Raw genomic sequence first — 23,401 nt, forward strand, 5'->3', positions numbered from 1 at the left:
CTAAAATTATGCATATCTATTTAGACCAATGAAAACATGGTGTAAATCATAGCCCATAGATTCAGGTGCACTGGGACATATTTTATAACTGCATGTGTAAATTTCATAACACCCATGAAATACCCATTTCCCCACCCATAACCATGCCCGTTTTTGGCTGCGCATGCTAGAAGTTAGGCACACTGTATTACACAATACGCTTAGTGAGTTGTGCGCGTAAATTCTGATTATTGCAAATTAGTGTTCATTATTGCTTGTTAAATGCTGTTATCAGTGCTGATTAGCTTGTTAAGGCAATTAAGTTATGCATGTTACAAAATGTGCTTGGATTTTGGCACTGAGATCTCTAGGCGCGATACACAGAATCCAGAGGATGGTGTTGGTTTGGTTAGTTAAAATATGGCAGCAGTACATGTTTTACCTACTGCTGCAATTCATAAAAATGCTGTTCTGATTTATAACTACATAAGTACATAAGTACATAAGTAGTGCCATACTGGGAAAGACCAAAGGTCCATCTAGCCCAGCATCCTGTCACCGACAGTGGCCAATCCAGGTCAAGGGCACCTGGCACGCTCCCCAAACGTAAAAACATTCCAGACAAGTTATACCTAAAAATGCGGAATTTTTCCAAGTCCATTTAATAGCGGTCTATGGACTTGTCCTTTAGGAATCTATCTAACCCCTTTTTAAACTCCGTCAAGCTAACCGCCCGTACCACGTTCTCCGGCAACGAATTCCAGAGTCTAATTACACGTTGGGTGAAGAAAAATTTTCTCCGATTCGTTTTAAATTTACCACACTGTAGCTTCAACTCATGCCCTCTAGTCCTAGTATTTTTGGATAGCGTGAACAGTCGCTTCACATCCACCCGATCCATTCCACTCATTATTTTATACACTTCTATCATATCTCCCCTCAGCCGTCTCTTCTCCAAGCTGAAAAGCCCTAGCCTTCTCAGCCTCTCTTCATAGGAAAGTCGTCCCATCCCCACTATCATTTTCGTCGCCCTTCGCTGTACCTTTTCCAATTCTACTATATCTTTTTTGAGATACGGAGACCAGTACTGAACACAATACTCCAGGTGCGGTCGCACCATGGAGCGATACAACGGCATTATAACATCCGCACACCTGGACTCCATACCCTTCCTAATAACACCCAACATTCTATTCGCTTTCCTAGCCGCAGCAGCACACTGAGCAGAAGGTTTCAGCGTATCATCGACGACGACACCCAGATCCCTTTCTTGATCCGTAACTCCTAACGCGGAACCTTGCAAGACGTAGCTATAATTCGGGTTCCTCTTACCCACATGCATCACTTTGCACTTGTCAACATTGAACTTCATCTGCCACTTGCACGCCCATTCTCCCAGTCTCGCAAGGTCCTCCTGTAATTGTTCACATTCCTCCTGCGACTTGACGACCCTGAATAATTTTGTGTCATCGGCGAATTTAATTACCTCACTAGTTATTCCCATCTCTAGGTCATTTATAAATACATTAAAAAGCAACGGACCCAGCACAGACCCCTGCGGGACCCCACTAACTACCCTCCTCCACTGAGAATACTGGCCACGCAATCCTACTCTCTGCTTCCTATCTTTCAACCAGTTCTTAATCCATAATAATACCCTACCTCCGATTCCATGACTCTGCAATTTCTTCAGGAGTCTTTCGTGCGGCACTTTGTCAAACGCCTTCTGAAAATCCAGATATACAATATCAACCGGCTCCCCATTGTCCACATGTTTGCTTACCCCCTCAAAAAAATGCATTAGATTGGTGAGGCAAGACTTCCCTTCACTAAATCCGTGCTGACTTTGTCTCATCAGTCCATGTTTTGTATATGCTCTGCAATTTTATTCTTAATAATAGCCTCCACCATCTTGCCCGGCACCGACGTCAGACTCACCGGTCTATAATTTCCCGGATCTCCTCTGGAACCCTTCTTAAAAATCGGAGTAACATTGGCTACCCTCCAGTCTTCCGGTACTACACTCGATTTTAGGGACAGATTGCATATTTCTAACAGTAGCTCCGCAAGTTCATTTTTTAGTTCTATTAATACTCTGGGATGAATACCATCAGGTCCCGGTGATTTACTACTCTTCAGCTTGCTGAACTGACCCATTACATCCTCCAAGGTTACAGAGAATTTCTTTAGTTTCTCCGACTCCCCCGCTTCAAATATTCTTTCCGGCACCGGTGTCCCCCCCAAATCCTCCTCGGTGAAGACCGAAGCAAAGAATTCATTTAATTTCTCCGCTACGGCTTTGTCCTCCTTGATCGCCCCTTTAACACCATTTTCGTCCAGCGGCCCAACCGACTCTTTGGCCGGTTTCCTGCTTTTAATGTATCTAAAAAAATTTTTACTATGTATTTTTGCTTCCAACGCTAATTTCTTCTCAAAGTCCTTTTTTGCCCTCCTTATCTCCGCTTTGCATTTGGCTTGGCATTCCTTATGATCTATCCTGTTACTTTCAGTTGGTTCTCTTCTCCACTTTTTGAAGGATTGTTTTTTGGCTCTAATGATTTCCTTTATCTTACTGTTTAGCCACGCCGGCTGACGTTTAGTCTTTTTTCCCTTTTTTCTAATACGTGGAATATATTTGTCCTGAACCTCCAGGATGGTGTTTTTAAACAGCATCCACGCCTGATGCAAGTTTTTTACTCTGCGAGCTGCTCCTTTCAGTCTTTTTTTCACCATTTTTCTCATTTTGTCGTAATCACCTTTTCTATAGTTAAACTATCTGATTTAAAAATCTATGTTTAATTCTGTTGCAATTCAATTGTTATGTTAGAAGAAATTTTAGTGCCATGACAATGTGCTCTTTGAGAAACTGTTTTTTTTTTTTCTGCAGCATAAACTAAAGTGACATCTTTAGAATTCTGAGGGGGTCCTTTTACTAAGGTGCGCTGAAATTCAGATCACAAGTAGCTGGCAAGGTCCCAGAACAGTAAAATAGATCTTATGCTGCTTATCCTAGAAATAAGCTGTGCATTTCCCCAAGTCCATCTTAATAATGGTTTATGGACTTTTGGGAAATGATCCAAACCTTTTTTTAAACCCTGCTAAGCTGACTGTTTTTACCACATTCTCTGGCAATGAATTCCAGAGTTTAATTACACTTTGAGTGAATTTTCTCCACTTCAGACCAGGCTTGATGAGTCTCAGCAAGCTTTCTGTAACATCTTGAATTTTGGCACCTGGCAGACAGGTGTTCTAATGTCTGCAGAATGACACTTTTGCATCCTTCAGAGAAGAATCGCCAACTACCACTATCTTTCACTTCTTAGTGGTCACTGCTTCAACAATTTTGGGGATTTTAAGCTCTGATTCCTCTACTCTCTGGTATGCTCTCACCGCCTCCACTTCCAGGGTTGCATATTAGTTCTTTAGTTCAAGGGCAGGTGGGTTCATAGTATCAATTCTGCAGGATCTTGTGATCTTAGTCCAGTTGTCCTCTTTTAGCACAAGTTCTTCCCCACTGCTGGAAATCTTTGATGCTTCATGAAGCATTTCATCAATGTATTTCTTATTTTCGTGGCATTCAAAAAGAGAAACACAGAAAAGAATACAGTTGGTGGAGGAGCAGGCAGAAGAAAAAGTGGTTAGAGATGTAAAAGGAACAGACAAGACTTTTTTCAGGTATATTGGAGAAAGGAGGAAGACTAGAATTGGAACTGTGAGACTGAGAACCACTATGTGGAAAGTGATGAGGAAAGAGCAGATGTGTTAAACAAATACTTCTGTTTTCATGGAAGAAAAGTCTGGGGAAGGACCTCAGTTGGCTGACAAAGGTATATATGTGAATGGAGTAGATACTGCACTGCTCAAGGAAGAAAGTGATCACACACAAGTTGAAAAATTAAAAGTGGGCAAAATCCATCATCAGAGAAGTTCTTGCATGTCCTCTCAAAGATTTGTTTAATAAATCCTTGGGGACAGGAGAGGTTCTGGGGATTAGAGAAGAGCAAATGTGGTCCCTTTTCACAAAAGTGGTAATAGAGAAGAAGTTGAAAACTACAGACCAGTAAGCCTCACTTCGGTGGTTGGAAAAATCATGGAGATCTGCTAAAGGAATAGTGAACTACCTGAAATCCAATGAGTTACAAGATCCAGGCAGCATGACTTCACCAAAGGAAAATCGTGCCAAAGGAATCTGTTGATTTCTTTGACTGGTTGACTAGAGAATTGGATCAAGGACTTGCAATAGATGTAGTCTCCTTGGATTTCAGCAAAGCCTTTGACACAGTTCCTCATAGGAGACGTCAATAAACTCAGCAGATTGAAGTTAGGACCCAAAGTGGTGAACTGGATTAGAAACTGGTTGACTGACATATGGCAGAGGGTGGTGGTAAATGGAATTTGCTCACAGGAAATAAAGGTGAGTGGTGGTATGCCTCAGGGAACAGTACTGTGGCTGGTTCTATTAAATATATTTGTGAGTGACATCGATGAAGGGTTAGAAGGAAAAATGTCTTTTTGCACATGATACAAAGATTTGCAACAGATTGACACATCAAAAAGATCTGGAAACATTAGAAGAATGTTCTAATGTTTGGCAGTTAAAATTTAATGTGAAGAATTACAGATTAATGCACTTGGGGAGTAAAAATCCAAAAGAGCTGTATATACTAGGGGGTGAGAAGCTGATATGGACAGTTCAAGAGAGCGACTTTGGAGTGATGATATCTGAGTATCTCAAGGCTGCAAAACAATGTGACAAAGCAGTGGCCATGGCCAGAAGGATGTTGGGCTGCATAGAGAGAGGTATTACCAGCAGAAAAAAGGGAGGTGTTAATGCCATTGTACAAGTCATTGGTGAGGCCCCACTTGGAATATTGTGTTCAATTCTGGAGTCCATATCTTGCTAAGGACTTCAGAGGATTTGAAGTGGTCCAGAAGGAGGCAATAAAAATGATATGAGGGTTGTGCCAAGAGACATATGAGAAGAGACTTAAAGACCTGAATATGTATAACCTAGAGGAAAGAAGAAATAGAAGAGATATGATACTAGTTTAAATACTTGTGTGGTATTAATCTACAAACAAATCTTTTCCAGAGACAGAGAAACGGTAAAACTAGAGGACATAATTTGAGGTTGCGGGATAATAGACTTAGGAGTAATGTTAGGAAATACTTTTTCACAGAGAGAGTGGTGGATTACATCGGTTACTTCCAACTGCGGTTTGTTTGGACTACGACTTCAGAGGTTGGAAGTAACCGATGTAATCTGCTTGATATTTGGCAATTCTCACACTTGGACATTTCTTTCCTTTTATACCCTTAAGGAGATTTACATTGACCACTGAGGCAGGCACTGTTGGGCGCTGAAACACGGCCCTTGTGGGGTCTAGTCCATTAAACTCTATATCATTGTTCCAGTTCTGGGGCCCATTTGTGCTTTTTTGTGTATTGCTTTGTTTCTGCTTTATGATATTTCTTTGTACATCGCTTCAATATTCTTATGAAAGGTGGTTTAATAAAGGTTTCACATAAATAAATAAGTAATGAATTGTCCAAGTAATCCAAATGCAACATATACAAATATCTTGGATGTGCATTTATTCCATTTTCACACACATAAACACAGTGTAGACATGTAAAAAGGCAATGTGGTTAGCTGCCATACCTTGCGCAGGTCCCAAATATTCAATGCTGGGCCAAATCCGGCGACCAACATTCAATATCCGGGTTAAATTTTGGCCGCTGCAAATTAACTGGCTAAGCAAATATCCAGTGCTTGCCAGTTAAGTCAAAATTACTTAAAGATAGGCCTGTTATTTAAGTGACCTATCTTAACTGCTCAACTTAGCAGGTTTAGCGCTTAATATTCACACTTAGCTGACAGGCTTATTTTTGAAAGAGAAGGGCGCCCATCTTCCGACACAAATCGGGAGATGGGCGTCCTTCTCTCAGGGTCGCCCAAATCGTCATAATCGAAAGCCAATTTTGGGCGCCTTCAACTGCTTTCTGTCGCGGGGACGACCAAAGTTGATGAGGGCGTGTCGGCAGCTTAGAGAAGGCGGGACTGGGGTGTGCTTAAGAGATGGGCGTCCTCAGCCGATAATGGAATAAAGAAGGGCTTCCCTGATGAGCACTTGGCCGACTTGGTCCATTTTTTCTTGCGACCAAACCTCAAAGAGGTGCCCCAACTGACCAGATGACCACCGGAGGGAATCGAGGATGACCTTCCCTTACTCCCTCAGTGGTCACTAACCCCCTCCCACCCTAAAAAAAACTTTAAAAATATTTTTTGGCAGCCTCCAGTGTCATACCCAGCTCCCTGACAGCAGTATGCAGGTCCCTGGAGCAGTTTTAGTGGGTGCAGTGCACTTCACACAGGCGGACATAGGCCCATCCCCCCTACCTGTTACACTTGTGGTGGTAAATGTGATCCCTTCAAAACCCACCAGAAACCCACTGTACCCACACCTAAGTGCCCCCCTTCACCCCTTAGGGCTATGGTAGTGGTGTACAGTTGTGGGGAGTGGGTTCGGGGGGGGGGGGCTCAGCACACAAGGTAAGGGAGCTATGCACCTGGGAGCAATTTCTGAAGTCCACTGCAATGCCCCCTAGGGTGCCCGGTTGGTGTCCAGGCATGTGAGGGGGACCAGTGCACTACGAATGCCGGCTCCTCCTATGACCAAATGCCTTGCATTTGTTCGTTTCTGAGATGGGCGTTCTCGGTTTCCATTATCGCCGAAAACCGGGGACGACCATCTCTAAGGATGACCTAAGGACGACCATCTCTAAGGGCGACCTAAATGTTGAGATTTGGGCGTCCCCAACCGTATTATCAAAACGAAAAATGGACATCCATCTTGTTTCGATAACGGGTTTCCACGCCCCTTCACAGAGCCATCCTGCGAGGATGGCCCCAGGAAAACTTGGGCGCCGCGTTCGATTATGCCCCTCTAAGTGACATGACATAGAGGGCCATAACTGAACGGGACTGGACATCTATAAGGGTGGCCATCTCTAGCGCCGACCCCGTCAAGCGGCGTACCTGACTGTATTATCAAAACAATATGGCCGGCCATCTTTCGTTTCAATAATACCGTCGGGGCCGACCAAATCTCTTAGAGATCGCTGGCATTAGAGATGGCCGCCATTAGTTTTCGCCGGTATTGGAAACTAACGGCGGCCATCTCAAACCCAGCCAAATTCAAGGCATTTGGTCGTGGGAGGAGCCAGCATTTGTAGTGCACTGGTCCCCCTCACATGCCAGGACAACAACTGGGCACCATAGGGAGCACTGCAGTGGACTTCACAAAATGATCCCAGGAACACAGCTCCCTTACTTTGTGTGCTGAGCCCCCCAAAACCCACTACCCACAACTGTACACCACTACCATAGCCCTTAGGGATGAAGGGGGGCACCTAGATGTGGGTACAGTGGGTTTTGGAGGGCTCCCATTTACCTCCCCAAGTGTAACAGGTAGGGGGGATGGGCCTGGGTCCACCTGCCTTAAGTGCACTGCACCCACTAAAACTGCTCCAGGGACCTGCATACTGCTCTCATGGAGCTGGGTATGACATTTGAGGCTGGCATAGAGGCTGGCAAAAAAATTTTTTTATATTTTTTGGGGGGGTGGGATGGGGTTGGTGACCACTGGGGGAGTAAGGGGAGGTCATCCCCCATTCCCTTTGGTGGTCATCTGGTCAGTTGGGGCACCTTTTTAAGGCTTGGTCGTGAACAAAAAGGGACCAAGTAAAGTCAGCCAAATGCTCGTCAGAGCCAGCTTTCTTTTTTCTATTATCGGCCGAAGCCGGCCATCTCTTAACCATGCCCCCGTCCCGCCTTCGCTACCCTGCCGACACGCCTCCTTGAACTTTGGCCGGCCCTGCAATGGAAAGCAGTTGAAGCCGGCCAAAATCGGCTTTTGATTATACCGATTTGGCCGGCTTTAGGAGAAGACCGGCCATCTCCAGATTTGTGTCGGAAGATGGCTGGCCTCGTTCGAAAATAAGCAGGATAGTGAATTAGCAGCTAGCCACTAACCCCCAGATTCTATATAGCATGCCTAGAGATCTGCATCATAATCCAGGCGGATTCTATAACAGCGCATGTAACTTAATTGGCTTAACAAGCTAATTAGTGTTGATAACACTTAACAAGCAATAATGAGCACTAATTGGCAATAATTAGAATTTACCCGCACAACTCGCTAAGCGTATTCTGTAATGCACTGCACCTAACGTCTAATATGTGCAAACAAAAAGGGGCGTTGTTATGGGTGTGAAAATGGGCATTTTGTGGGCAATCTGAAATGTACGTGTATAGTTATAGAATATGGCCCTCTGCACCTAAATCTACGCGCCAGGATTTATGCCATGATTTCATTGGTGTAAAATGACATGCTTAGTTTTAGGCGCTGGTATATTAATAAAGCATATTCTATATACTGCGTATAAATCTAGGCTCCGCTTATAGAGTGTGCCTAGTCGAAAATGTTTTCCTCGTAGATTTTTTTTAAGCACCATTTATAGAATCCTCCCTAAGCACTAATATTCAGCGGAGAGAACTGGCTGTTCCACGCTGGATATTAGCGCTTAGCCTGCTGAGTGCTTTTTAACCGACCAAGAGCCGTTCCTGACTGATTAAATAGTGCTGAATATTGGGCCCTACTTGTTTTGTGATTTTCCGTGTCATTAGCTTTCTAACAGACTTAATAGCATTTGCCATTTTAGTACTAAGAAATATAGTGATGATGAAAATTGATTAATGTTTTGTCCTTAAAAGCAATGATGATTTTATTCTTGAAAAGGAATCACACTTGACATTTAATCATATATACCATGTTTGAAATCAGTCTGATGGTCTTCCAGAGTGAAGGCTTAAATTTAACATTCAGTGATATATTTTTTTAGTCACGTCTCATACGCTTTAAATGTACTAATATTTTTTTTCTATTCCATGTCAAGGCTAAGAAATCTATTTATTCCCACCTGAGTACACTGGCGGATTTTGCAATAGAAATGTTTGATGTTCTTGATGCAATCAACTATCAGTCCTATAATGACTTTGTCCTCAGAGTGGGTAAGTCATTGGTTTAAACTTATATTACCACTGTTATTTTACCTATATAAATTACTACAGATGTTAACAGTTTTTCTGAACGTACACAGCTAGCGTTAGTAATGTATGCTACCGTGTTAGCACATGCCACCAGCACTAATGTGCACTATTAGTGATTAAGCCCCATGGAACAAAATGATGCCTGTGGTACAGTAACACACATTAATGTTGTTAGTGTGCACTAACATTATAATGCAAGATAATAACCCTAGCTGATGGACAGGCACATTATCAGCATGAGAAGACCACATACATGGATAACTTAGCTGTTTAAGTGTATGCTTATTTACAACATTTCTATTTTTCCCAGTAGGATTGCTGAAGCATGCAATAAAATTAAGAAGCGTGGTTATCAATGTGGTCTACCATTAAGATGTGTTATTTTACCATTAACTTGTGCTATTTTATCACAGGTCTCTGAGACCTAGTTAATGATAACTGGGAATAACATGTCTTAACACTAGCCCAGGTTGATAACTTTTCTAAATGGCTGAATTATTTATTTGACTTTATACCTATTCATTTTATTTATTATGATTTATTTACTACTACTAATCATTTCTGTAGCACTACTAGATGTATACTGTTCTGTACATATTATAAGCAAGTACTTTATCTGTCCCTAGAGGGCTCACAATCTAAGTTTTTGTACCTGGGACAATGGAGGGTTAAGTGACTTGCTCAAGGTTACAATGAAGCCCGGGTATCCAGAACCAAAGCTCACTGCTCTATTAGGGCACTCTTCCGCACTGCATTTTTGAAGGAATTCACTCAAGATGGTGTACAGCAAGAATAAGTCAAACATAAGCAATAGACAATTATAGTAGTAAAAATATTCAAATAACAATACAAAGTATGGCATACTATGCTACATCACAATCTGCAATAACACATTTTATAAGAGTGTAAGCAAAGATGGAGTTAGAGAATAAGGGGACTAATTTAAAGAAGTGTGTGTGTGTGTGTGTGTGTGTGTGTGTGTGTGTGTGTGTGTGTGTGTGTGTGTGTGTGTGTGTGTGTGTGTGTGTGTGTGTGTGTGTGTGTGTGTGTGTGTGTGTGTGTGTGTGTGTGTGTGTGTGTGTGTGTGTGTGTGTGTGTGTGTGTGTGTGTGTGTGTGTGTGTGTGTGTGTGTGTGTGTGTGTGTGTGTGTGTGTGTGTGTGTGTGTGTGTGTGTGGTGTGTGTGTGTGTGTGTGTGTGTGTGTGTGTGTGTGTGTGTGTGTGTGTGTGTGTGTGTGTTAAGCGAAGCCCTTCAAGTAGTGCATTCCAGAGTGTGGGGGCTACTCCAGAGAAGGCTCAATGGTGGGTATCACATCGTGTGATGTCCGTTGGAGACGGTGTGGTTACAGATATTACTTGAGAGGACCTTAGTGACCTTGGATGATTTTTTTTTAATGGCATTTTAGACTTAATCAACTCATTACATTATATTCTGAGGAGTTTTAGTGTTCCAGCAAATAAGCCTTCATCGACATATAGTCGATTTTTGCTACTATGGTAATTTTTAAAAATGGGGCCAATAGCAGCTTTCTTTAAGCACTGAGGGACCAGATGCATTTGAAGAGATTTATTCACTAAGGGCCCTGTTTACTGGGATGCGCCGGTGTTTGTAGCGTGCTCTAAAGATTAGCATGCGCTAATGCTAGAGAAATCCATATATTCCTATGAGTATCTCTAGCGTTAGTGCGCTAATTTTTAGCGCATGCTAAAAACGCTAGTGCACCTATAGCATGGCTTAGTAAACAGGGCCCTAAGCTCTGGAACAACCTCTGGCATAAACGTTTTCACAATTCTCACTGGAACACTACCCTGTCAGCTAGAAAAAGGGAAGATAACTTTAGTACATTTCCAGACCTCCAATAGCAATTCCAGATAAAAGGCTGCTCATACCTAAGGATTGTTTGAGAGCAATTTTCTAAGACACCTATGTGTGAAGAACAACCAGCATCATTTCTAAAATTCTGGTAACATGTTGACTGAGCTAAATTGTGTCAGCCCTCAAATGCTGCTGTTTACAAGTTTGTTAAGAATTTGGAAGCAATCACAATGCTACCTGTGATTCAGTTGAGCCTGCTCATACAGTAACACATTAGTTGTGCATGTTGACTGTTCTCTTTTGTGGTACTTTCCTGCTGCCCTTTTCTTTTAATGTCAATAGCAGTTTAAACTAGTCAGTCAGTGCAACCATCTGCAACGTTTACCTGCTTATTACATTCTCACATTATTTTCTGTCCCTGTGAAGATACGTATTACTTTTGCTGGTATAAGAGGGCTGCTATTGTAACGTTGCGTAGCATTAGACAACGAATTTCAGGGCCAACCAGTGGCTCGGTAGAAGACCTGTATTCAATACCTGGGCCATGCTTCTGCTCCTGGGACCAGCTAAGGCATGGGAATGCTTTGTAGACACTGTTCACAGTCCCAGAAGAGGTAGGAACGAATCTCAGCCATTGTTCAATAGTGACAGCAAGAGACCAGGTTTAGGGTCCATTTTAGCCAGTTTTGGGAGACTGCAGGTGTTTGTGGCCTTTGCTGTAATGGTTGTTGAATAGTTAGTAGAGGCTGTTTTCAGTTGAGCAGAAGCCCAAAGGAATAGGTGGAGCAATTCAATACAAAACAAGGTGCAAATAAGTACAATTTGCTTCTTTTGCCTTGCATATGATAGGGGTTTTTTATGTATTATGTAAGCTTTTTGTCCATTGCAAGGCCTTGACCTAATCTTAGGTTCCTGTCATTGACCTATCCCACATCAGGTCAGTGAACTTTAATACATGAGCCCACACAATCTCTCTGGAGCAACGACGAGGCTGTAGGTCTCTTGACCTCATACAATAACAAGAGGAAGTAACACAAAAGAAAATGTTGCCAGGCTGGGTATGTCTGTTGATACTTTTCTGAAGCCCAGCTATACAGAGCCCTTATAAATCAGAACTAAAATATCTAGGGCAATGTTGCTGCACAATATATATATAAATTCTTCTATTTTATATATTATGTTTACATCTAATAGTTGTGGTGATGTCTGTTTTCTAAACCCTGTGCACAGCTTGCAGGCTCACAGGTACTTTCTATCCATGAGGAAAAGAGAGCAAGAGGCATTGAAAAAGCACAACAAGGAGCAGAGGGAAGTGAAGGGAAAGAGGAGCATAAAATCATTTCAAGGGCCTTCTGTATAAAAACTGGCTTTCTTATATAATCAGTATAAAAGGCAAAAACATATGGAGCCCCATCAAAATTGACAAGTTCAGGTTGGGACATGTCAATTTCCACTAGTATTTTAGAACAAGATCTGCCTTCGTAGAACCTATTCTTAAAAAAAACAACCAAACAAAAAAAAAGCCACAGCAACAGATGTGTATGCACTGGTTACGTGCAACAGAACCATCCATTTTACAAGCTTCAATGTCTACAATATCAATGGCAATAACAAGGCATGAAAAATCCAATTAGTTGAGTTGTCTCAGAGCATCCAACCAAGAGACTATGTACTAGACCATATTAGCAAATATGCCAACTTACCTTTACTAACCAATAGTGAATAACAGTTGCTGAAAAAATGTGAAGGGGCATTTTCAATATGACATCCAAGTCCAGTTGTAGATGTTTTGGAGAAAACGTCTAAAATTCTCATCTTTAACATAGCAATTTTCAAACAGGAAAAATGCCTAATTTTTTTTTTTTTTTAATCTCACATTTTCAGATGTTTTTGTCACGTTTTCAAAGCTGGAAACTAGGTTGTCAGCCCTTGGGCCACTGCCGAGGAGCGGCAGTGGCAGGCAAAACCACCCCACGCTAGAGACAGGGCAAATCTCAGGCAAGCAGTTAGGCTTCACCTGCACTGGGCCACTTTTCACCCAGAGTTGAGCTCTGGGCTTCAGGTGGCCGGCAGGACTTGCTGGACAGGGCAGGGCTGGATAACAGCAAGGCAGCACAGGGACTGAGGGTCAGAGGGGAAAGGGAGGAACATGGGCAGCAAGGCAGGAGACAGGGCAAGGAAGGGAAAGCTAAAGGGCAGAACAGAAATCTGCAGAACAGCCAATAAACAGGGAACAAACACTGACTAACAAGACACAGAATTAAGAGCTGCAAGCAGCCCCAAGCCAGAACACAGTCAAACAGAAACTAAACACAGAATTATAAACAAGAAACCAGGCAAGGAAAGCAAGCAAAACCTAAACTAAACACAGACTAACTAGAAACAGGCAAGAATCTCAGGCAAACACTGGACTAGCAGAAGTGCAACAAGCACCAACATACCAGGGCCTTAGACGCAATGCAAAGGCAAAGTCAGAGAGTTTCAAAATGGCTAATAAGCCCAGCAGCAGCTGAAGCTCAGGTGCAGCAATCACCAGGCAACTACGGGTGCTGTGTAGGTTCAAACAAAGCAAGCAAGTCTGGAAGATCTGGACCGGACTCGGCTGAAGTCTGGACCGGGTAGGAACAGCAAGACAGTCTATGGCAGTTCATAGCAGCCACCGGTTCTGGCCACCAGAGACCGAGGTGAGTACAGATGTGACAGTTTTTGTGATCAGTACATATGTACTATTAAATAAAAAAAGTCCTAGAGAAAAACGCACAAAAAGAAGCTATAGGGATGACTGTGTGGCACCATTCCTAGTAAACTGGCCACATAGACATCTCAGCAGAACAGAGGGCCAGCCTAGTGGTCAGTGCAGTAGACTTCACATAAAGGGATCCAGGTACAAATCCTATTTTAACATGCTTATTTTATATTGTGAGCCCTCCAGGAACATCTAAAAACCTAATGTACCTAACTACAACACTACAAAAACACTCAGGTCTGCAGGTGTCTTCTATCTAGTGGTGTGCTGGGAAATTTTTAACAGACTCTCTCTCCGAGCATAGCCAGCCCTTCAGTTTGGGAGTGCCCTGAGGTGGACTACAGGGCAAAACATTTCTCTCTCTCTCTCTCTCTCCTCCATCCCCCCCTTGCGGGCACATTAATCATACCTTTGCTGGCAGGGATGCTGAGTCCCACCAGCCAAATAAATGGACTACCGCCACTCCCCACTATATTTAGCTGGGTGATAAATTCTTTGAGGATGGAACTAGTGGTGGAGTGGAGCAATAACAGCCTCCTGTGCACTATAAATATTTCTCCACAGGACCCAATGAGTATGCTTTTTAGAGTCTCAAAGTGTACCAGTATGATGACAACAGCAGATATTTGGGAAACCATCAATTTGTCTGTTGAACACTAAACCTCTGAGGCCAGTTAACTCCTTCTTGTTATAATGCCTTTGTATCGCTCCATGGTGCGACCGCACCTCGAATATTGTGTTCAATTCTGGTTGCCGCATCTCAAAAAAGATATAGTGGAATTAGAAAAAGTGCAGAGAAGGGCAACGAAAATGATAAAGGGGATGGGACGACTTCCCTGTGAGGAATGGCTAAAGCGGCTAGGGCTCTTCAGCTTGGGGTGGGTGAGGGGAGATATGATAGAGGTCCATAAAATAATGAGTGGAGTTGAACGGGTAGATGTGAAGCGTCTGTTCACGCTTTCCAAAAATACTAGGACTAGGGGGCATGCGATGAAGCTACAATGTAGTAAATTTAAAACGAATCGGAGAAATTTTTTCTTCACTCAACATGTAATTAAACTCTGGAATTCATTGCCAGAGAATGTGGTAAAGGCGGTTAGCTTAGCAGAGTTTTAAAAAGGTTTACATATAACATATAGTAACATAGTAGATGACGGCAGAAAAAGACCTGCACGGTCCATCTAGTCTGCCCACGATAAACTCATGTGTATACCTTACCTTGATATGTACCTGTCTTTTTCAGGGCACAGACCATATAAGTCTGTGCAGCAGTATTTCCCGCCTCCCAACCACCAGTCCCGCCTCCCATCACCGGCTCCGGCACAGACCCCGTATAAGTCTGCCCTCCCCCATCCTAGCCTCTCAACCACCAACCCCTCTTTCCCCCGCCACCCAATTTCAGCTAAGCTTCTGTGGATCCATTCCTTCTGCACAGGATTCCTTTATGCCTGTCCCACGCATGCTTGAATTCCGTTACCGTTTTCATCTCCACCACCTCCCGCGGGAGGGCATTCCAAGCGTTCACCACCCTCTCCGTGAAGAAATACGGCTTCCTAAAGGAAAAGTCCATAGACTGTTATTAAATGGACTTGGGGAAAATCCACTATTTCTGGGATAAGCAGTGTAAAATGTTTTGTACATTTTGGGGATCTTGCCGGGTATTTGTGACCTAGATTGGCCACTGTTGGAAACAGGATGCTGGTCTCGATGGACCTTTGGTCTTTCCCAGTATGGCAATACTTATGTACTTGTATATTAGCAAAAAGCAGCAAATATAATGCAAATTATAAATGTTACAGAAGACGCCATTTTTCCACTTATTGTATCAAACAGAAATACACTAGGATGAAATACTTTGGTAGTACTAAATTTCTCTTTGATCTTGGAAATACATAAAATCTTGATGTACAATGCAAAAAATAATAAAGCATTTTACTATTATTCTTAGGTATAAATGTTGGGCCTGTGGTGGCTGGTGTTATTGGAGCCAGAAGACCACAATATGATATCTGGGGGAATACCGTAAATGTTGCCAGCAGAATGGATAGTACAGGTGTTCAGGGAAAAATACAGGTAAGCAAAGTAGTGTTATTAAAAAAAAGTGGTTCCAAAGCAAATAAGCAGCCTGCTACAAGCCAATAATTTAGAAAAGTCTACTGGCTTATTGATGGAGCAACCATAAAAACAGTGAGTGGGGAAATAAAATGTTCAGTGGGGTCAATATTAAATGTGATTTATCCAGGCAGGACAGGCTTCTGCCCAGTTAAGGGGCCCGTTTACTAAGCTGCGTGGGAACCTTTAATAAATTTTACATTTACATGGAATGTCCTTGGTCTGTTTTTTGAAGAGCCTGATTCTGTTCCCACTTCTCCTGTACCTGTGACTTTTCGTGGGACATTGTTGATCTTTCCACCGCCTGTGGTCTGTTCACACCTACATTTCAGCGCAATTTCTTGAATTTACTCCTAACTAATCTGGAGTCAGAGGTAGCATTCAACTGGTTAAGTACCAATATTGAGCCTTTAAATGTTTACCTTATCTTGCCAAATAGTACTGCACTAAACTGTAACAAAATCCCACATGCAAGGTAGATGCCATCTTAGAATCTACTTGACCTTCTCACACGGACATCAAAAAGATGTGTCCTTTTTCCAGTACCATAGCTCATCATTGGATAGACTAGCTTGGAGGTGTATGGAAGCCAGTGGAGTGAATTAACTCCTTAGGATTATGGATTATTTAAATTTTCAAATTTAAGTCTGAAGTGATAAGCTCAGCAAAACAAGTAATAAAAAAATAAAAAATAAAAAGAATAGAAAAGAAATAGATCAACATAGTTGAGCTTTGGAGGGTTTTTTCTTTTGGCCGATGATGAAGAGAGGATTGAATTGATCTGTTTAGCTCTTTTAGATAGTAAATATCCAAGAGCTCTTTCAGTCCTTTTTCCTTCCCAAACGGAGACCGAGAAGGTCAAGTAGATTCTAAGCTGGCGTCTACCTTGCATGTGGGATTTTGTTACAGTTTCATACTCTAGTGATTTATTAATCCCACCCCAACGTTTTGAATGTTTAGTGGATTCTACAAATAGTACTGCATACATAATAGTCCAATCTTTGGCTGGTTAAGTGCCAACCATCCGCTCATACCTGAATATTTACCCCAGGGTGTCATATCAATTATTTATCGGACATTTACTTATCGGACATTTTATCTCCTCACCATTGTTTTTATGGTTGCTCCTTCAATAAATCAGTACACTTTTCTAAATTACTGGCTTGTCCTAGGCTGCTTCTTTGCTTTGGAACTGTTTTTTGCTGCTGCTGTATACCTTTTTTTTAATCATTTAAAGCAGACAACGTTATTTTTCAGCAGAGAATATATTCATTTGTTTAACTCAGCTGAACAAATCAAACTATTCCTGACACAGTGCCATGTTAGAATTAAAGCATATGCAAACTAGGCACATGCACAGGGAATAAATATTTAGTAAGGGCCCTATCATATGTGCTCCCATAAGTCAGTTGCCAGCAGAAAGTAGAGTGGCAGGGGAGGGAAAATCAGAGCCACCACTGCCCAGAGATATTTGTCTATTCTCACCACCCCTGTGCCTTGCCCTCCAGTCAACAGGAGGAGTTGGTGAGCTCTGCTTCCTCCTGCAGCTTTCTTCTCCTGTACAACTTTTACTCTGCAGTCAGAACTACACAGGGCCCCATTTGTGAAAGCTTTAAAATGAAGAGCCCAGTATGTTTCCTAGCCTGTGACACTCCAGATAGTTAATTATGCCCTGTATTTCGCTGCATATCAGCATGCACTGGGTCACATTTATTTGGAACTAATGTCTATAGCAAACATTTTGCTCTCAAATGCTTCTCAAGGACCTAATTAAAATACCCTGAGAAGAAGAAAGAGAGGAGGATATGACAGAGACATTCAAATTCCTCAAAATTATAACTAATTATTACTAATGAACAGCCAGTGGCTATTTTTCAGTGGAAAAGTGTAGAGTTCATGATGTTACTGTCAAAAAGAAGAGAGTAAAGTAAGAAAATATTTCTTCATGGAAAGAGTGTTGGGTATATTGAAACTAATATATACTATATTACTATACATACATAATATAGTATATACTATATCCCTGATGGCGAACCTATGACACGCGTGTCAGCACTGACACGCGTAGCCATTTTCGATGACACGCGGCGCCGCCGCAGTGTGGTCCGCCCTCCCTCCTCGCTCCTGGAAACTATCCTTAAAGCCTCCTTTCATGTCGCAGCAAGCAGCAGCAGGGCAGGCCACTCCTTCCTTCCGTGTCCTGACCTCGCCTGACGTAACGTCCGCGAGGGCGGAGCACAGAAGGAAGGAGGAGAGGTCTGCCCTGCTGCTGCTTGCTGCAACGTGAATGGAGGCTTTAAGGTTAGTTCCGGGCCCGGTAGCGGGTGGAGGGGGGGCCCGGCGACCTCAGGTGGGCAGCGATCTCAGGTAGGGGGGGCCCGGGGGCGATCCTAGTAGCAGCGATTTTTCTTGAAGTGACACACCACCCGAGTTATGCTTGGTTTTTTGGTGAATTTTGACACACCAAGCTCAAAAGGTTGCCCATCACTGTACTATATATTATTATATACTACTTCCTCAATGTAATATAGTACCACCCATAGGAGGGTGTAAGTAAATGCATACAGTGGTGGAAATAAGTATTTGATCCCTTGCTGATTTTGTAAGTTTGCCCACTGACAAAGACATGAGCAGCCCATAATTGAAGGGTAGGTTATTGGTAACAGTGAGAGATAGCACATCACAAATTAAATCCGGAAAATCACATTGTGGAAAGTATATGAATTTATTTGCATTCTGCAGAGGGAAATAAGTATTTGATCCCCCACCAACCAGTAAGAGATCTGGCCCCTACAGACCAGGTAGATGCTCCAAATCAACTCGTTACCTGCATGACAGACAGCTGTCGGCAATGGTCACCTGTATGAAAGACACCTGTCCACAGACTCAGTGAATCAGTCAGACTCTAACCTCTACAAAATGGCCAAGAGCAAGGAGCTGTCTAAGGATGTCAGGGACAAGATCATACACCTGCACAAGGCTGGAATGGGCTACAAAACCATCAGTAAGACGCTGGGCGAGAAGGAGACAACTGTTGGTGCCATAGTAAGAAAATGGAAGAAGTACAAAATGACTGTCAATCGACAAAGATCTGGGGCTCCACGCAAAATCTCACCTCGTGGGGTATCCTTGATCATGAGGAAGGTTAGAAATCAGCCTACAACTACAAGGGGGGAACTTGTCAATGATCTCAAGGCAGCTGGGACCACTGTCACCACGAAAACCATTGGTAACACATTACAACATAACGGATTGCAATCCTGCAGTGCCCGCAAGGTCCCCCTGCTCCGGAAGGCACATGTGTCGGCCCGTCTGAAGTTTGCCAGTGAACACCTGGATGATGCCGAGAGTGATTGGGAGAAGGTGCTGTGGTCAGATGAGACAAAAATTGAGCTCTTTGGCATGAACTCAACTCGCCGTGTTTGGAGGAAGAGAAATGCTGCCTATGACCCAAAGAACACCGTCCCCACTGTCAAGCATGGAGGTGGAAATGTTATGTTTTGGGGGTGTTTCTCTGCTAAGGGCACAGTACTACTTCACCGCATCAATGGGAGAATGGATGGGGCCATGTACCGTACAATTCTGAGTGACAACCTCCTTCCCTCCGCCAGGGCCTCAAAAATGGGTCGTGGCTGGGTCTTCCAGCACGACAATGACCCAAAACATACAGCCAAGGCAACAAAGGAGTGGCTCAGGAAGAAGCACATTAGGGTCATGGAGTGGCCTAGCCAGTCACCAGACCTTAATCCCATTGAAAACTTATGGAGGGAGCTGAAGATGCGAGTTGCCAAGCGACAGCCCAGAACTCTTAATGATTTAGAGATGATCTGCCAAGAGGAGTGGACCAAAATTCCTCCTGACATGTGTGCAAACCTCATCATCAACTACAGAAGACGTCTGACCGCTGTGCTTGCCAACAAGGGTTTTGCCACCAAGTATTAGGTCTTGTTTGCCAGAGGGATTAAATACTTATTTCCCTCTGCAGAATGCAAATAAATTCATATACTTTCCACAATGTGATTTTCCGGATTTAATTTGTGATGTGCTATCTCTCACTGTTACCAATAACCTACCCTTCAATTATGGGCTGCTCATGTCTTTGTCAGTGGGCAAACTTACAAAATCAGCAAGGGATCAAATACTTATTTCCACCACTGTATACCAGCCTCCTAGTACTGGTGTTAGAATTCAAGAAGGCATGGGATAAGCAAAGATAATCCTTAATTGTGAAGAAATAAAGGGAAACTCAGATGTTCAAAAAAGCTATACATTGTACCAGGAAATAATCATGGAAGATTAGTGGGCCTGCTGGTGTTTATGTGTTAGAAATGATCTGTTTCTACTGTTATGATGTATATTTAAGTGGAATGTTCAGTCTTTGAAATGTTCACCATTTGTGCTACAGCCATAATATAGATATTTGTTCCATAATACATTAATGAGATTGCTTTACTCTGGGGCCAATATACTGACCCCTGGATTTACAGAACCTCACTGCGGCATTCCGGAAGCGTCTGGTACAATTTACCTAAGATTGCAAAAAGGTTCTTCAGAACCTCATCACGGATCTTGGAAGCATTTGGCACAATCAGATTGAAACTGTATGATCTTTAAGGAATATTTATCTCGACCCCTGAGGCAGGTGCTGTTGAACGCCGAAACACGGCCCATGTCGGGTCGATTTCATTAAAGATTGCACCATTGTTCCAGTTCTGGAGGCCCTTCTGTGCTTCTTTTTGTTGTTGGCTTACTTGACCCGACATGGCCATGTTTCATTGAATGATGCCTGCATCAGGGGTCCAATATTTCTGTTTAAATACAGTGAAGCAGCAAACGATTGTAAAAGTAATCATAAGAGCTAGATCAACCTCAAAAATAATGTGTGTCTTAAAGACCGCTCGGCACTATAAACTTAGCTAGTTTTATTCAAAAGTAACGCAAAAATAGAAGGAGAAATACTGATTCATTATCTGGATTGTTTTTGGCTTTTACTTTAAGAAGAGTGGGAGGACAGGGGAAATTTAAACCATGTCATTGTATAGGTTTGTCATTACTGACTTCCGAATCAAGAAAACAATCTAGCTCATTTTCGAAAGCAATCGCAGGCCATCTTCCGACACAAATCGGAAGATGGCTGGAGATCTCCTGAAACCGGCCAAATCTGTATAATCGAAAGCCGATTTTGGCCGGCTTCAACTGCTTTCCGTCACGGAGCCGGCGAAATTTCAAGGGGGTGTGTTGGTAGGGTAGTGAAGGCGGGACGGGGGCATGCTCAAGAGATGGCCAGCTTTGCCCAATAATGGAAAAAAAAAAGCCAGGCTTGACAAGCATTTCGCCGGCTTTACTTGGTCCCTTTTTGTTTCACGACCAAACTTCAAAAAAGAGCCCCAACTGACCAAATGACCATCCAAGGGAATCGAGGATGACCTTCCCTTACTCCCCCAGTGGTCACCAATCCCCTCCCATGCAAAATTTTTTTAAAAAAATCCAAGTGCTCATCAGGGACGTCCTAAATCAAAACTATTTTTGCTTGGCTTGGTCAGAAGTACCAGTGGGATTTGAACCGGCCACCTCTGGGTTACAAGATCTGTTCTCTAAGCACTTGGCCACAGCTCCACTTACTTGGATGTCCCTCCCTTTTGATTATGCCCCTTCAGGTCTCTCTCAGCCAATCACAGACAGGGGTCTCTCTCAGCCAATCACAGTGCATTTAGCTATCTGTGAGTGGCTGAGAGAGACCCCTGTCTGTGATTGGCTGAGAGAGACCTGAAGGGGCATAATCAAAAGGGAGGGACATCCAAGTAAGTGGAGCTGTGGCCAAGTGGTTAGAGCACCAGTCTTGTAATCCAGAGGTGGCTGTCCAAAAAAGTGCATGCTAGGGATGTCCTTTCACTCATAAAAAAAAAAAGGATGTCCCTGACAAACACTTGGATTTCTTTTCCACTTTTTTGAAGCTGGCCATCTGTAAACCTGGAGATAGATTTAGCCGGCCCCAACCGTATTATCGAAAGAAAAGATGGCCGGCCATCTTTTTCGATAATACGGTTGACACTGCCCCTTTGTGGAGCCGGCACCGAAGATGGCCGACCATATAGATGGCCGGCGCCATTCGATTATGCCCCTCAATATGACACAGTTTTAGAAAACCTTAGCTAACAGCCACCTTTCCTTATCTGCAGGTGACAGAAGATGTTCATCGGATACTGAAGAGGTGCAATTATGAGTTTGTATGCCGGGGTAAAGTCAGTGTCAAAGGAAAAGGTGAAATGTTGACATATTTCCTTGAAGGCAAAGTCAATGGAACTAATTCTCAAACACGGTCATTAAACCTTGAGCGGAAAATGTACCCATATGGCAGAACAAACGTTCAAACAAAGTTAGGCACTAGCTGTCCATCAGTGTCATCTGTTGCTAGTTTTACAGTCAAAGCTGGGGTAGGACCATTTCAAGCTTCAACAGCTCATGCAAATCAGACACTTCATTACCTTCCTTCTGTGCCAGCAGTGAAAGAGGCATAGAACAAAAGAAATTTGGTTGTGCCATTTTCAGTGCACTAAGAATGAAAAAAGTTGCCTAAACTTTTACCAGGAAAACTAAGACTGTGGCACCAAACCAAGGATCGTTTACTCAACCAAAGAGAACTTCGGGATATGCATTGGAATGGAACATATAAGGGCTAAGAATTCTGTTAGAAAAAGCATAAGATGAATTTTAAGAAGAAGAAATATTTTCTAGGAATTTTTAATTGGTTATCAAAGAGAAAGGTGTGCAAGAAATATATGTATTGAGAGAGATATGTGAATCTATTAGAAGTTGAGCTTGAACCAGATGGATTTTAGTCCCGTTAAAGTGCAATGAATTTTTTTTCAAGACCTGCCAGGGAAAACATAAATGCATCTGTGTTCTATCAGAAGAATTTTGGAACATAAGAAAATCCTGAAGCAACTTGTCTTGAACTACCATTGGAAAGGCACGAGCTAAATACTAAAATAAATAAAGCCATTTTAGATGGTCTGAAAAAAAATTCATTTTTTTTAAATCCAGAGTTTATTGTTAATTTCTGCTTTGGATTTCTACATAAACATGTAGAGGAGCATTTTTGATATGATGTCTAAATCTGATTTTGGATAGTTTGTGAAAAATGTTCAAAAATCCAGTAGTGAACGTGGGCATGTTTAAACCTGAAAAACGTCCAACTTTTTTGTTTCAAAAATGGCCATTTGCTAGATGTTTTTGTGCTCAGTGCATCTATCTTTTAGGACCATTTTGAAAAAAAATGTCCAAAGGGAAAAACAAACAGAAACAAGCCATTGGGACATATGGGGAGCCAGTATTCTTAGTAGACTGGCCACACAGACATCCTAGCAGAGCAGTGGGGCACTGCAGTGGACTTGACATAAAAGGTCTCAGGTACACATCTCACACTTACCCCCTTATATTCTAAGGTGAGCCCTCCAAACCCCACCAAAAATCTACTGCACCCAACTGTGCACCACTATGATAGCCCTTATTCCTGTAGGTGTCACTTCTATATAGGTACTACAGGTTTTTGTTGGGTTTTGGAGGGCTCACACTTTCCACCAAAAGTGTAACAGTTAGAGTGGGATACACGCCTGGGTACCCTTCTCTACAGTCCAC

General features: G+C 42.7%; 1 protein-coding gene across 1 annotated transcript in view; it reads left to right on the forward strand.

The window, feature by feature from the left end:
• ADCY1 (adenylate cyclase 1) overlaps window positions 1–22,281 on the forward strand; it is a 533,674-nt gene extending 511,393 nt beyond the window's left edge. Inside the window, exons 18-20 of the mRNA XM_030206815.1 lie at window positions 8,938–9,052; window positions 15,600–15,724; window positions 21,943–22,281. Coding sequence (XP_030062675.1) covers window positions 8,938–9,052; window positions 15,600–15,724; window positions 21,943–22,281 — 579 coding nt within the window. The remainder of the gene's footprint in view (window positions 1–8,937; window positions 9,053–15,599; window positions 15,725–21,942) is intronic.
• Window positions 22,282–23,401: the final 1,120 nt, after the last annotated feature.

The sequence above is a fragment of the Microcaecilia unicolor genome, chromosome 1, assembly GCF_901765095.1.
Source record: "Microcaecilia unicolor chromosome 1, aMicUni1.1, whole genome shotgun sequence".
Taxonomy (NCBI): domain Eukaryota; kingdom Metazoa; phylum Chordata; class Amphibia; order Gymnophiona; family Siphonopidae; genus Microcaecilia; species Microcaecilia unicolor.